The 14,058-nt window shown below is 34.9% G+C and overlaps 1 protein-coding gene across 1 annotated transcript in view; it reads right to left on the reverse strand.

Annotated features, from left to right (window-relative positions):
* Positions 1 to 14,058, reverse strand: part of LOC123556724 (CD109 antigen-like) — a 43,250-nt gene that overhangs the window by 26,412 nt on the left and 2,780 nt on the right. Inside the window, exons 3-19 of the mRNA XM_053543031.1 lie at positions 13,728 to 13,888; positions 13,293 to 13,318; positions 12,398 to 12,551; positions 11,512 to 11,582; positions 10,791 to 10,916; positions 10,226 to 10,265; positions 9,874 to 9,958; positions 9,101 to 9,215; positions 8,502 to 8,726; positions 7,929 to 8,159; positions 7,146 to 7,244; positions 6,800 to 6,862; positions 6,089 to 6,265; positions 5,656 to 5,805; positions 5,101 to 5,259; positions 4,391 to 4,451; positions 1,792 to 1,942 (exon numbers count right to left, since the gene is read on the reverse strand). Coding sequence (XP_053399006.1) covers positions 1,792 to 1,942; positions 4,391 to 4,451; positions 5,101 to 5,259; positions 5,656 to 5,805; positions 6,089 to 6,265; positions 6,800 to 6,862; positions 7,146 to 7,244; positions 7,929 to 8,159; positions 8,502 to 8,726; positions 9,101 to 9,215; positions 9,874 to 9,958; positions 10,226 to 10,265; positions 10,791 to 10,916; positions 11,512 to 11,582; positions 12,398 to 12,551; positions 13,293 to 13,318; positions 13,728 to 13,888 — 2,094 coding nt within the window. The remainder of the gene's footprint in view (positions 1 to 1,791; positions 1,943 to 4,390; positions 4,452 to 5,100; positions 5,260 to 5,655; positions 5,806 to 6,088; positions 6,266 to 6,799; positions 6,863 to 7,145; positions 7,245 to 7,928; positions 8,160 to 8,501; positions 8,727 to 9,100; positions 9,216 to 9,873; positions 9,959 to 10,225; positions 10,266 to 10,790; positions 10,917 to 11,511; positions 11,583 to 12,397; positions 12,552 to 13,292; positions 13,319 to 13,727; positions 13,889 to 14,058) is intronic.

Below are 14,058 nucleotides of genomic sequence, written 5' to 3' on the forward strand. Positions count from 1 at the left end.
TTTCTGCGCAGCCGACACTTTCTATGGAAAACTGAACTGAAGTCAACATTTGTTGAAACATGTTACAGACAATCTTAAATATGAGGAATTTTAAATGAAATAACATTTTTGATAAGTTATATCAGTAATCAAATGTTGATACTGGTTTATGTTGTATTGTCAAGTTTCATGCCTGACGGGAATCTTGCTATTTTTGTGGTTGTGTTTTCACATCGCTTTTTAGTACAAAGACAGTGTTGTTCATATAATGTAAGATAATTGACTTAGTACTGATAAGACAATGTCACCTTTCAGATTATTTAGTATTCAATTATAGAAAGAATTAAGAACTTTTAAAACTTTTTTTTAACTTTTAGCAGACATACATGCAATCAATTTGGCCAGGTTCGCGCCATTTCCGTCCGAACAGGTGTTGTATTCTAGCGGTCTTAACGTAAAATTTAGCCTGGTGACCCATACATTTTTAGCCATTTTTATGCTCACAATACAATTATCTATACACAAGAAGAAAAAGAAAAAATTCTATGAAAGAGTTTTTTCAAAATTAAAAAAAAAAATCTTCACTATGGGTATTTTTCATTGAAAAAAGTTCACAAAAGTAAATATGAAACAATATTGTTTTTTTCATTTGTACCCATTATTATAAGGATAGAGTATTACAAATATGACTATAATATCAAATAAGCATATAATAAAATCTGTAAAAAGAAAAAAACCGTATTGTGCTGCCTGGATGTATATTTTGGTTGGTATTTATAAAAAAGCAGAAAATTATGAAAATGTTGAAAAATCGCTGGCAGTTTCAGCAACAGTGGGTGTGTTCAAAACAATTTTTCACAAAAACAAGCCTGGTGACCTATTATTTTTATTTGTTCATTGTTTTCAGCACAAATTTTCCTATCATATATGTGAATTAAAAAAAATTCTATGAAAGGAAAAAAACTATAGGAATTCTCTTTAAGTCTTATGAGATCTGACTTAAGAATTTTTACATGATACGATTTCTTGTTAGATTTTATTACAGTCGTTGTGATGAGCTAAGGTAAAAATAAATTACAAAATACAATATGAACTGTTTGCTTGTGTCTGTTGATCAGTTTTAGATGAATAAACGGCAAAAAAAAAAGGACAGCGCCCTATTTCAGACACAGTCATCCATGCAATCTTCGTAGCTTTTGTGTTAATTCAGGTCTATCAGAAAACTCTCACCTCCTATTGATTTGCACTTATTCATTAATCACTTTTTATTTTTACCTGTAAGCACAGTAAATATGAATTCAGCATAAATTAAACACCGGCATTTTAGGAGTCATGTAATAATACAAAATATTACATCTGTCTACAGATGAGCATACGTTTCTGTATAAACATAAGCAGACATAATATGAGCCGTGCCATGGGAAAACCAACATAGTGCGTTTGCGACCAGCATGGATCCAGACCAGCCTGCGCATCCGCGCAGTCTGGTCAGGCTCCATGCTGTTCGCTTTCAAAGTCTAGTGGAATTGGAGAAACTGTTAGCGAACAGCATGGATCCTGACCAGACTGCGCGGATGCGCAGGCTGGTCTGGATCCATGCTGGTCGCAAACCCACTATGTTGGTTTTCTCATGGCACGGCTCATTTATACTTATTGATAATTCAACAGACGTAAGTGTAAGCATGACACAACATGTAACTTTATAATAACTGGAATAGCAATGGTTGGATGGACGTCACAAACTACGCAACGCAACAAACAAGAAACAAACTATGTGCACAAACAAGAAACAAACTATGTGCTGATTGATACCCAGTAGAGATATTAGACCACAGCCATGTTTCAGGGAATACATTTCTGACTTTATCAACCTCCTTTGGTTTTGTACTTGTCTTTACCGGTGGTGGAGAAGTAACAGGTTCTAGAACAAGATGACCACCGCCTAGAAATCCTGAATGGAAGTCTGTAAAACAATTTTCTTACCAATTATATTCAAACAACAGTAGCTTCCGCTACATCAGTACAAAGCCTAATTTACAACAGAAACACTAATATGTAAGCTAATCATAACGGTTGTATTCACTTACTGATTTAAAACGTGAACCATTTTCCTGGACTAAACTAATACAGCAGCATTAACGTAAAGGTATCAACGTCTGAAAATATGTATGCTCAATTGACTTACAGACATACTTAAAAATGAGTACACTTTATAACACGTTTACATAGATCCTCCGTTTTCGTATTGTGCGACGTTACTGTATAAAACATATCATTCTGAGGCACGGTTACGTGAACATTGGAAGTTAGCTTTTATATTCTGGAACAGTTGCATCTGAGAGCCGCATAATACAAACAAACGATCTTCCTTCTGCAGGTTTCGCTTCATGGAAGTTAAACATGTACCAGATATAAACAAGCCATATGTTTTTTTTTTGTTGGGTTTAACGTCGCACCGACACAGTTTTAGGTCATATGGCGACTTTCCAGCTTTGATGGTGGAGGAAGACCCCAGGTGCCCCTCCGTGCATTATTTCATCACGAGCGGGACCACCTGGGTAGAACCACCGACCTTCCGTAAGCCAGCTGGATGGCTTCTTCACATGAAGAATTCAACGCCCTGAGTGAGGCTCGAACCCACATCGATGAGGGGCAAGTGATTTGAAGTCAGCGACTTTAACTACTCGACCTAGGAGGCCCCAAGCCATATGCTGAAGTGCTCTATTCAGCAAGATCAAACATGTGTACACCCTGAACGAGTCACATAATTTTATATTATACTAATGTTCGTTTTATGAAAAAATTATTGACACATTTCTTTATACCCTAGTATCTGCAACTGTATACAACTGCAAGTGATGAAAAGCTAAAAAGACTTAAGAAATGCAGGATGAAAATCGTATAATATGAAGGCTTACGTGTCTCGAGCGAGCCGTGAGATCTATGTTGCGAAATGATCAAAGGGAAAAATTGAAAGTAGTATATTTTGTAAATAAATCGGGATTGCTTCATTAGTTGGGTAAGATGTAAGTGTTGTAATAGAAACGTGGAAAGATGTACATATCATTCACAGTTCTACAAAATGTGTCGCTGTTTCGTTGTTCTTTCATATTTAACACCTGAGCATGGAAACAACATTTTACATAGTAATATTGTCACTAACACCCGCACTAGCAAGCGTGGTTCTACAGAAGCATCATTACCCAATAGTAGAATTTGTCCACAGCCATGTTGGGAAATTACTGTCTTATTTTATTAACAGACTTCAAATCATTTGGTGAACTATTGCCAGGCAACGGACCATTGCCGGTCATATTTCCCTTCATCATGCCACCTCCACCGTTCATCATTGCAGCCATTGGAAGATTAGGAACTAGAGATATATTTAGGGTTTTGGTTGGGAGAAAGGGAGTTATGGACCTAGAACTAACTGAAATGCCTTATTGTACACTGATGTACTTAATACAAAAAGGAATAGTAACATTGATATTTTTGGGAATCATACTTGCAACTGTTCAACTTTATACATCTAATTAAATGTTGTTACCAAACTAAACGACAGGTATAGCATTAATTTTGTAATTATGCAAATATTTCAACAGTCAGGAAAATGATTACTTGTAAAATTAGATATGAAAACGAATGCACTTGAAAAATTGTGAAATTATCATGTATTCATTGAGCTAAACAGATAAGATGACAGTTCTTACTAAAGTAGTCAAAATAGACGCAATATAAAATATAACATTCTTGCAAGCATCAAATGCAATAGTATCAAATGCAATTTAAACATTATAAAAACAACTGCGTCATATTCTATTTGAAGTCTTAACGCTTTTTATATTCAAATGTTTCTTAAGTTATTGTCAGTTATTTGCTTTTTAAACATTTATGTCAGGAATTACTAGACGACAAAACTTTAAAGTAACGACAATGTTCATAACTTGAAAGAAAATAATCAAAAAGCGTTATACAGATTTAGTGCTGGGGATACAAAATGACTGATAAAACCTATCACGGAAATAGTGTAGTGTCTTCTAACAAATCAAATCAAGTTCTTCAGTATAAAATGATTAAACAACAACTACAAATGGACTTTAAAGTCTATTCCTATCAGCTGCTGCAACACATGGCATGAATTGTATACAAGCACTTTTTTAAGAAGTGCTGTATTGTCAAAGCTAGTTTTCATAGAAACAATCAGGTTATATATGTATATTACATTTTCGAAGAGGAAGATAACCAATGAAAACGTTTTATTCAATACTTTGAAGAGTCGAGTATTTCTAGTGAAAACAAAAATGTCGTAACATTGGCCTGCGCCATTCCTCACATTTCATTTGTATGAAGAATGCCCTGCAAATGTTGAGCAGCAACAAGGAACAAAGCCAACCCTAAATACAGTACTTACAGTAGTGTAGTTCCACATGGTGATATACCAATGCATCTGTCATCACTCTAACGCCAGAATTCTAAAGAAGATTCATGTACATACAGACAGAGAAATTATTAAAACTATGAGTAACTTACAAATGAAAATAATGTCACGTTAAAGAGAGATTAAACAAATGCAAGGCTGATACATGAGCGAAGTTATGTGGTCATATTCATCCGAATTTTCGTAATTCGTCTTACAATTAAAATAAAGCTCTTGACTTATGTTTACACTACATTAAATCAAATCTATCTTAACCTTGACTTTTACAGGAAAATGAGTTCTAGCTGTAATTAAACGTTCTTATTAAAATTTTCTCGCTGATTTTTGATAGATTTTCTTCGAATAACGAAATTTCGTTTTGTATCACGGTACAGACTTGTGAATGGTGAATGACGTCAGATCGTTCGTGCTGTCTCTAATGATACGATTGCAACCATGTTGTTTTTATATACCAAAATAAACGATTCTTCATATCTATACAAAATAGTACATGTGTGCAAATATATGGGTATGATCCTCCGTGCCCTAGTCTTGAAAAAGATACACACACCAAATAACCCTAATTTCATCTTTAATGTTTACAAAGCCGCAACTAGATCTATTATATTAGAAATACGCCTGTATATTGAAAAAAAAGACCTTCATAAAGTAACAAATAATGCGCAATAATTAATGGTACCTACATCAAAGACTGCCTTTGCATTTGATCCACCATAGTAGACTGGGTATGGCCACCATATTGCCATCCTCTTTCGGCGGTTAACTACCATAGGCATAAAGCCGCAGCAAAATGGTGATCTGGCATGTTGTATTGTGTCATAGGACTTCAGTTCGTCAATCACCTAGTATGATTAAAATAAATGACTTAACACTTTCGTTTTATTCCTTACCCTGCTAAATTTCTGTGATGAACTTGTCCATCTTCCAATTTAGACAGTACCATAAACTTGCCAATTTTTAAACATTATGACTAAATAGCGAACATTGCAGGTAATCTTCAGACTGATGCATGGGTGTGCAGGCTGATCATGATCTGCACCGGTCGCAAAGGTGGGACCGATCGTATCAAGCATGGAAAGGGTTGAAAGAGTGAAACATTTTCGTTTCAACGAAGCTAACTTTACGTGGAAAAAAATAAAAAGACATTGTTCAAAATATAATAATAATTTTGATAAAGTAATTATAACACCATACCATCGATGTTTATTAATTTATTCAATATCATAGAAGATATTTACCTCAGACGCTGTGACGTCATTTCCTGACTTCAACAGAAGAACACTCTGATCAACTGCCAACAGATTTACGACAGACATTGGATCTGCTTTTACAACGACGTTGACATTTTCTCCTGGCTGGGCTTTCGTTTTGTCAAAGTCGATTGTAACCTTAAATTTAGGTTAATCATTAGGTTTTATTTGGTACGCGATCAAACATACAATCCATATCAAACCGAATTCAGTTTAAACTTATTTTGTTAGGAAAACACACAAAATCTAAATTCATAATATGTCTCGTTAACACTTTCCAGTATCATTGTCTCATCACAGAATTTGCATAATTACAAAAGTATGCATAAGTATCAGTAAAAGGTAAAGTGGTATTGTATGTACACTCAGTGACACAGGTAAACTAAACATTCAACGGAATTAGAACGTTAAAAATAAATACTTCGTTTTGGAAAGCGCCATCTACATCAAAGCTAATGCTGTCTGTCACAATTTCTCCATCAGTTCGGACATAATACACAATGATTCTAGCGTTAGGTGCCATACCGGAATCTATAGGAATGTTGAAAGTATTTCCTGTAAAGCTTCCAGCCGCAACAACAGAACCACGTGACATAACCTGTATAAAATAGTTATTCGCAGAAAATTGAAATAATTATGGCATGTACAGTAAGAGTCGTGGAATATAGAACTGGTGGATAACGAACAATGCCTCGCACGTTAAATTTTCGGGTATGACTTAAGTAAAATCTAATACAAGATTTTTTGAACTTGCATGGAGTTGAATCGAAATATGATCACAAATGAGCATTTTACAGACTCATGAGATACAAAGTTTAATCTGCTAATACTGCTTTTGCTCTATGTGTTTTTGTATATTTACCGTTATAAATCAATGAGTTACCTGATAGACATTACTTGGCAGTCAGTGTCGTGGAATATAGAACTGGTGGATAACAAATAACGTCTCGCACGTTTTTTTTTTCGGGAATGGCTTTACCAAAATCTGATAGAAGATTGTTTTGAACTTGTATGAAACTGAGTCGAGATATGAGTAGTGTTCACCCAGACACATGAGATACAATGTTTAATCTACAATTACCTCTTTTGCTTTATGTATTTTTGTATTTACAGTTAAAAACGAATGGGTTACCTGATAGACAGCACTTGGGACGGATTCTGTTGATTTGATGTCAAATGTGGCGGTTTGTCCTGGCTAAAATAATAACAAATTACTTATTGAACATTTATTTTTAAACTTTCAGTTGAATAACGGAGACATTTATGAAAAATATGTGGGTTACATTAGCTGACTGAGAGGACAGTGAGAGGGAATGGGTAATTTGTAAACCTTAGGAGTCAAATTGCCTTTGGAAGGGATAATGATTGAATTTTCAGCCATATTTATTCTCTAATTAAACAGTTTTCTTTCCTCTGCGATTTCAAGAGATAAAAGCTCTGAAATAAATATTTAATAAATAAAGTGTGGTTTTACATACCCTGAGATTTGATGATTTTAGGAAGAGCTGCATGTAGTTATCGCTGGGAGAATAACTCTTTGAGAGACTTAGCCTAGAAAAGGCATGTCCATAGTGTGCCTGTGAAATAAACAACAAAATAGAAAAAGTGAAAACTTCACAGGTCGCTCAACACGACAAAAATGAAAATGTTGCACAAGCCATATATTAGATAACTCTAACTGGCATATTAACTATTAGAGAGGTTTATCCTTGAACAGACAACGTCATAGTGTTCCTGTAAACCAGGCAAAGTCCTAATTAAGAGATAGTTATCAGTGGGAGAAAGGTATAAAGCTTGGAAGAATACATACAGTTGCGAATTCATGCTTCAATTCTTACAGTGTTTATAAGGTGACTTATAGACTCATTTTACCTACGTATGATATTATTACCATAATTTAAGCCACTATACACAAAGGTAATCTTATCTTATCATATAATATAATATAAAGTTTTCACTGGGAAATTAATTTTAAGAGAGACTTGGCCTTAACTTGACAACTCCGTAATGTGCCTGTATATTGTTTAGAAAAATCAGGCTTCTCATGAACAAGTCACTAAATCTATTAGAAAGAAGCTGTCTAGAGTAAAATACTACCAAATTTAATTGTTATCTTATATATTAATATGTTTCACGAATTGAATAAACCTTTGGAACAGGATATATTACAACTTCAATTATCACGTAAATAAAGAAAGTGTATAGCATGTGAATATACACGGTTGTTAATCATTGAGTTAAAATATTCAAAGCCTCCTTACATTAATACTGATATGTGTTGAGTTGGCTGGGATATCCACTTGGATGTGTACTATTGCTGTGTCTGGCACGGTAAATGTCTGCTTTGGCATGTAGTAAGAATGCTGCCGGGGATTAAACCAGGGGTACGGGGTAGTGCCAGTTACTTTATCCTCATAGGTCGACTGAACTTGTACAGTAAGTGCTTGACGTTTTCCTGTAATTGGTGTATCGTCTTGCTGAACTACTTTTAACTGGAAAATAAGTCCTGTATCAGTACACAATAGATCATTCACATTTTATTATGAAAGTTCAGCGACGGATAAAGTGTAATTAAAGTGATCTGTTTGTCAGTGTTTGAACACAGTGTAAGTCCAATACAAACTTCATTACATAATAATCTATTTGTAGATAATCTCTCATATCAAGTATTTAAAATAAGTTAAGTAAATTGTATCTGTAATAAACAAACTTCTCCATATGATATTGCAGTTTTTCTATTTTACAATTGTGTTAATAATTTATTTATTATACGAAAATGGTATTATATTTGATATGTGTAACTGTAATATTTAATGTGTAGGTTTTCTACTTACGTAAGCTGTATATGGTAGTCCAGGTTTGAAGGTGTTAGGGTTTGACTGTAGGAATTCCAGCTTGACAGCATGTAAATACAGTTTTACTGTACTGTTACTGTTCAGTGTTATACTGTTCAAACTCTCAGTAACATTTGCTTCTACAACCAGTGAGCGACCAGTCATGAGATGGGCCGCTTGTTTAATCAGATCTAGAGGCACTGTGAAAGATGCTTCTCCGTCAATCTGAACAAAAGAAAACAAACCTAAACTTTTCTATATTGTCTTTATTATCATAATGTTTAATCAAATGTATAGCAAAGCTTCAATATCTTGTTTGTTTTGTTTCTGACATTTTCTGAGCACTTGGATCTTTTGGGAAAACACTGGCACTTTTTTAAAAGAATAAACTCAGTAAGTTTAAGGACAAACAAGTTGCGCATGCTGCTCTAACAGCACTTAGCAAATGACCTGCAAACGCCCGGTCGAATTATCTTCCAACTAACAGGCACTATGGTACAGTACTAGGGGATTTGACATTGTTTAAATCTCTCAACTAAATATATACAGTCGATATTCATTTACAGGCACAGTTACAGATAAGGGTAAAGTAATCATACCGTCAAAGACTGTGAAATCTGTGGTTCGTCTCCATGGTAATTATATGGTCTGTACCAATGGTCTAACTTTACTCTTATGTCCACAGTACCTTTCACTGGTTTACCATACGTGTATCTAAAGTAAATATACCTGATGTATACAACAGTATATAGAAAAGTAGAAAGATAAATGGGAAATTTACTGTATTTTCCTTGGCTATCATATAAGAAATATATATTCTATTTTTAAATTTGCGAATTAGTGGGAAAGCGGAAAATCATGTGTTATTTTACTCTTTATCATTTAAGAGAGCAGTTATTACAAAAGTACCAGTAAATAAGAAAGGGTCCTTGTGACCTTGACCTTTGAGTTAGGGATCAGGGATCAGGGTCTCGCACAAGACAGATGGTCTTGTAATGGCTGATTTTTATGTAAGATTATTTGAATATCCATTCATGCCTGAAAATGATCCAAAACCTTTTAATTCGATGTGTAACCTTGACTCCGAAGTAGGGGTCCGGATGTTGCATGCGGCACATCGTTTTGTTATGATGACCGTTGTTGCAAACTTACTTGTAACTAACTAGACAATAAAAATGAACTAAAACCTTTGACCTCTAAATGTGACCTTGACTACTGGAATCAGAGTGATGTGCCTGGGTGATAATTATGACATGTACTTAGTTGGCCTTAACTTTGCCAGTTTGGAGATTTGCCAACTTGAATTTATCATTTATTTAATTAACTTAACTGACGTTTTAACTTTGCCAGTTTCAAGCAGTCCAGTACTTACGTGGCCTTAACTTTTCCTGTTATGCTGTCGTCTGATGTCAACATATATGTTGGTAGTTCAACTACCACTTCAAATTTGGGCAGAACTGCAAAACACCCAGTGCAGGCGTTATAATAACATTGCTATCTTTTAAAGCGCGAATGACAAGTTTATGCATAAAAGAGAAAAGTGACTGAAGAAACAATTCACGTGAAAGCACTTAGCTATTATCCTTAACTAATTAGAATTCAACTATTTATGTCTAGAAAACACTTCGTAATAGGTTTAAAGATGTTATGTCTATTGTCGCATATATATCACTTTGAAATAGATAGATGTTTGTTAAACAGTTTGATCACAGGTGGATACTTACCATAGTGAGCAACTGTAAACAACTTTTCCTCAGAGCGCCCCTGCAATACAGAATGGTCGGTGTTACTCTTGTAAGAATGAAATAGTTAACAATTCGTCAATATTTATGTAACTGTCTTTCTCTTGAAACACGACTTAGACAGATATCAAACGATCACATGCTACAAAATCAATACTGGTGGAACGTGCATTGAAGTGACTTATTAGAATGGGTTTTTGGAAATTATAGCTCTAGGACACAAAACAAGTCATTAAACTCAATCCACTAATGTGCCGGACCTCTTTGGTCGTATGCAGTGTGGTAGCATAATTTCAATGTGCATCCCCTCTGATTTATTCTTATGTGCAATTTGTAGCTTTTAGCACTTAAAGACCCAGTAGTGTAACAAACAGAACAAGTTCATGACAGAAGAGTAATGAACTCAAACAAGATCATGTTGATACGTCATATAAGCCGCAGCAAGCAAAATCAGATCTATGACCTAAACGTGAGAAAGGGAATCTGCCATAACTGAAACCTCGGAACTTCATAGAAAACCTCTTGGTGTATACATAGGTTGACTTACGTGAGCTGCTACTTTAATTTTCCAATCTCCCAACACAGGTTGACTGTCCATAATCATGAATTTTGTAACAACACCGCTTGCGTCCTTTAATCCTATCCACTGTTTGATCTTATTTGTGGCGGGATCCTGCAACAATAAAGTTATTGTGTAATAATTTTTATGACTATTGTTAGCTGTGGAATTAACTGGCAGTATTTGTAAGATTCAATTCTATTCTATGTTAAGTAAAAAGATGATGTATCAGATTTTATTTTTGTATATATCGAATCAGTATCTAAGTACAGCAGTGTCGATCTGTGAATGCAGATATATTTGATTTTAGCATACAACGCGTTTAGACGAAAAGAACAAAATATAGTCCAAAAGCGTTGCAATGGAGAAATCCGAAATAAAATGTGGTGACAGAGGACAAGAGAGCGCGACAGAAGACGACATGTACTGACAGAGGACAACACAGGGTGATAGCTGGTGATAGAGGACAACAGAGGGTAACAGAGAGTGACAGAGAGTGAAAGAGGACAACAGAGGGTGACAGAGGGTGAAAGAGGACAACAGGGGGTAACATAGGACGATAAAAGGTAAAAGAGGACAACAGATGATAATAGAGGACAACAGAGGATGACAGAGGGTGAAAGAGGACGACAGAGAGTGTCAGAAGAAAATTGAGAGCCACAGAGAATGACAAAGAGTGATAAAGGACGTAAAGTAGTAAAATAGTTACATATATATCAATATCCATTGGCCCCGTGTAAACTGTCAAGTTAGGAAATACTGCAAAAGCTCGGAAATTGACTGCAATGAAAAGAAACATTCTCTACTTTAAGTTCAAAAGGTCGAGTTACTCTCCGAAAAATGCGTCATTGTCGTATAAATGTTAAAAAAGTATTAACAAAGCAAAATTCAGAGAGACTGCATATAGCGCACGTACCCACCTACAATACCTCATATTATGGTCCACAATTAATGAGTGCGCAATAATTGTCAGGTGTATAATTAAGTAACAATGGCAACTTATCGAGATCTTACATTTATTTAAATTTCTATTTATTTTCCTTTGAAAAAAAAAACAACAAACAAACACACACACTCTTAAGGCTTAAAACGAAGGTCAAGTTTGTTGTTTGTAGTATTAATAGCTCACAGAACAAAATTTATAACAAACCCGCTAAATATAGGCTTATATTGTTTTGACAACATAACAATTGCTGAACTGAAACGCAATTTGAAATAGCTGTATATATTATAATATGCTGTGAACTGCTAATCCTTATTGTGTTTATTCGCTGAAGTTCTAGAAAAACAATGGAATTGCAATGGAAATAATATGACGAAAATAACACATACGATTTTCAGCCAAAATCATTTGCATGCGCAATGTATTTTTTCGACTTTATTTTAAACATGCATTTAATTAACATTTTGTTCAGTTGGTTTAGGTATATTCTCTTAATATGTCAAACTGTCGTTGAAAATCGGCGAACTTAACATTGAAGCTCTGTGTAAGAACAGGTGAGTGAATGTTTTTGAATTCCTATAGACGTGGACAAAGAAGTACTACATTAGTGTGTAAAAGACTTCCGTGTTTCTTGACGAAGTACATTACTAACCGGTCTGCCCTGGTTTGTACATGGCTTTGTCCGTCTGTATGAAGAGGGATATGCTTTTGCTTTCAAACGAAATGGTAGTTTCATTTTTGAATGTCGCCCCTCCGGTACCAGCTACGTGTAATTTGTATGAACCAGCATGCACGTCATCTGGAACCTGTAATTTGAGGTACAGTCAAACCTGTGTTAAAGATCACCTCTGAACAGAGACCACCTGGCTCTAAAGACCACATGTTTTGTTTCCCATTTTAACATTTACAGTGCATTTTAACCTGTGAATCGATACCACCTCCCAATTAGGACCACATTTTGGCTCTCCTAAGGGTGGTCTTTATAGACAGGTTTGACTGTAATATGAATTGTTTTAGGACAGAAGATCTTTAACTGATGTGTTATAAATAGTTTGGATACATGCTAAATTGCGATCACACTAAACTTATGAGCATGAATTGTCTGTACGTTATAATGGCTATATACATATCTATAAAAGAAGCTCGGCGGTTCTATCGACGTTCCCGCTCGTGCATTAAATAATGAACAAAGACACATTTGGGGTCTTACTTCACCATCCAAATCTAGATTGTCGCAATATCACCTAAAATTGTGTCCTGACAAAAGCAAAGATGTTGTGTTGCGTCTTTAGAACAACAAAACAAGACAAGCTAATGATCTTAAATTCAAAATTAGCCATGATTTCCAAAACATACTTTTATCCGAAACCTTCTATCTGCCAACAATGACTTTGAAAATACAGTAGATATTTTGTCCTCTGTATTTCAGAAATTATTAAAATTCTCCTAACCAGGCAATGTTCATTTACAGGAAGGTAAAGTTTTGGTTAGAATCATTCAAACATCATAGAACTTATTTTTTAACTGGTATTTATCAATTTTATTACCTGTAGCTGAAGTGTTCCAGGAGTCCCTGTGGAATACAAATGACTAAATTCAAATTGTAAAAGTATGTTCGGTATTTTACATTCATGAACAGAAATAATTTACAAAGCTGTAACCAAATAAAGCATAATAATTATTATGGAACATGAGATTTTAATGTTTTCTGTTTTCTGTAAATATAAAATCCTGTGCACAAATACACTCAGACTGACACAAATGTTTGGAAAGTGTTCATTTGTGACAACTCATATAAGCTCAGTCTAGGGAGCGACACCATCCGGTCGCTAAAGGCGTGCGAATGACTAAGACAGAGTTGAAATGAGATAAAAAGAAATCAAATTGAGAAGTTAGTTGACTGGCTGCTTGAAGGCAAGATGTTTGTTGCTTATACAGCTAGCCTCTGAGGCAGATGAAACTATATATTTACAAAGTCTTACCTTGTGTAAATGATCCAGTAACGGAAGCGACGGTTGTCTTTTTGCCCTCATTGACCAATGTTGCTGTTACACTTACCGGCGCAGTCGCCTTGAGAATATTTACACTGACACTAAGAGGAAGGCCACCTCGAAAACTACTTGGTGTTAGCACAACATAGGAACTGTAAAATCAAATTTTGTGTAGAAACTGTAAAAGCGAATTCTGGTGTGAAAACTATAAAAGCAAAATACGTTTTAGATGTAATCACAACATAAGAGATAAGAAAAAAAAACCATATATATTGGTGCAGGAACTGCATTAATGTAAGTGTCATCACAACATAGAAAATGG

This window comes from Mercenaria mercenaria, chromosome 5, assembly GCF_021730395.1.
Source record: "Mercenaria mercenaria strain notata chromosome 5, MADL_Memer_1, whole genome shotgun sequence".
NCBI lineage: Eukaryota > Metazoa > Mollusca > Bivalvia > Venerida > Veneridae > Mercenaria > Mercenaria mercenaria.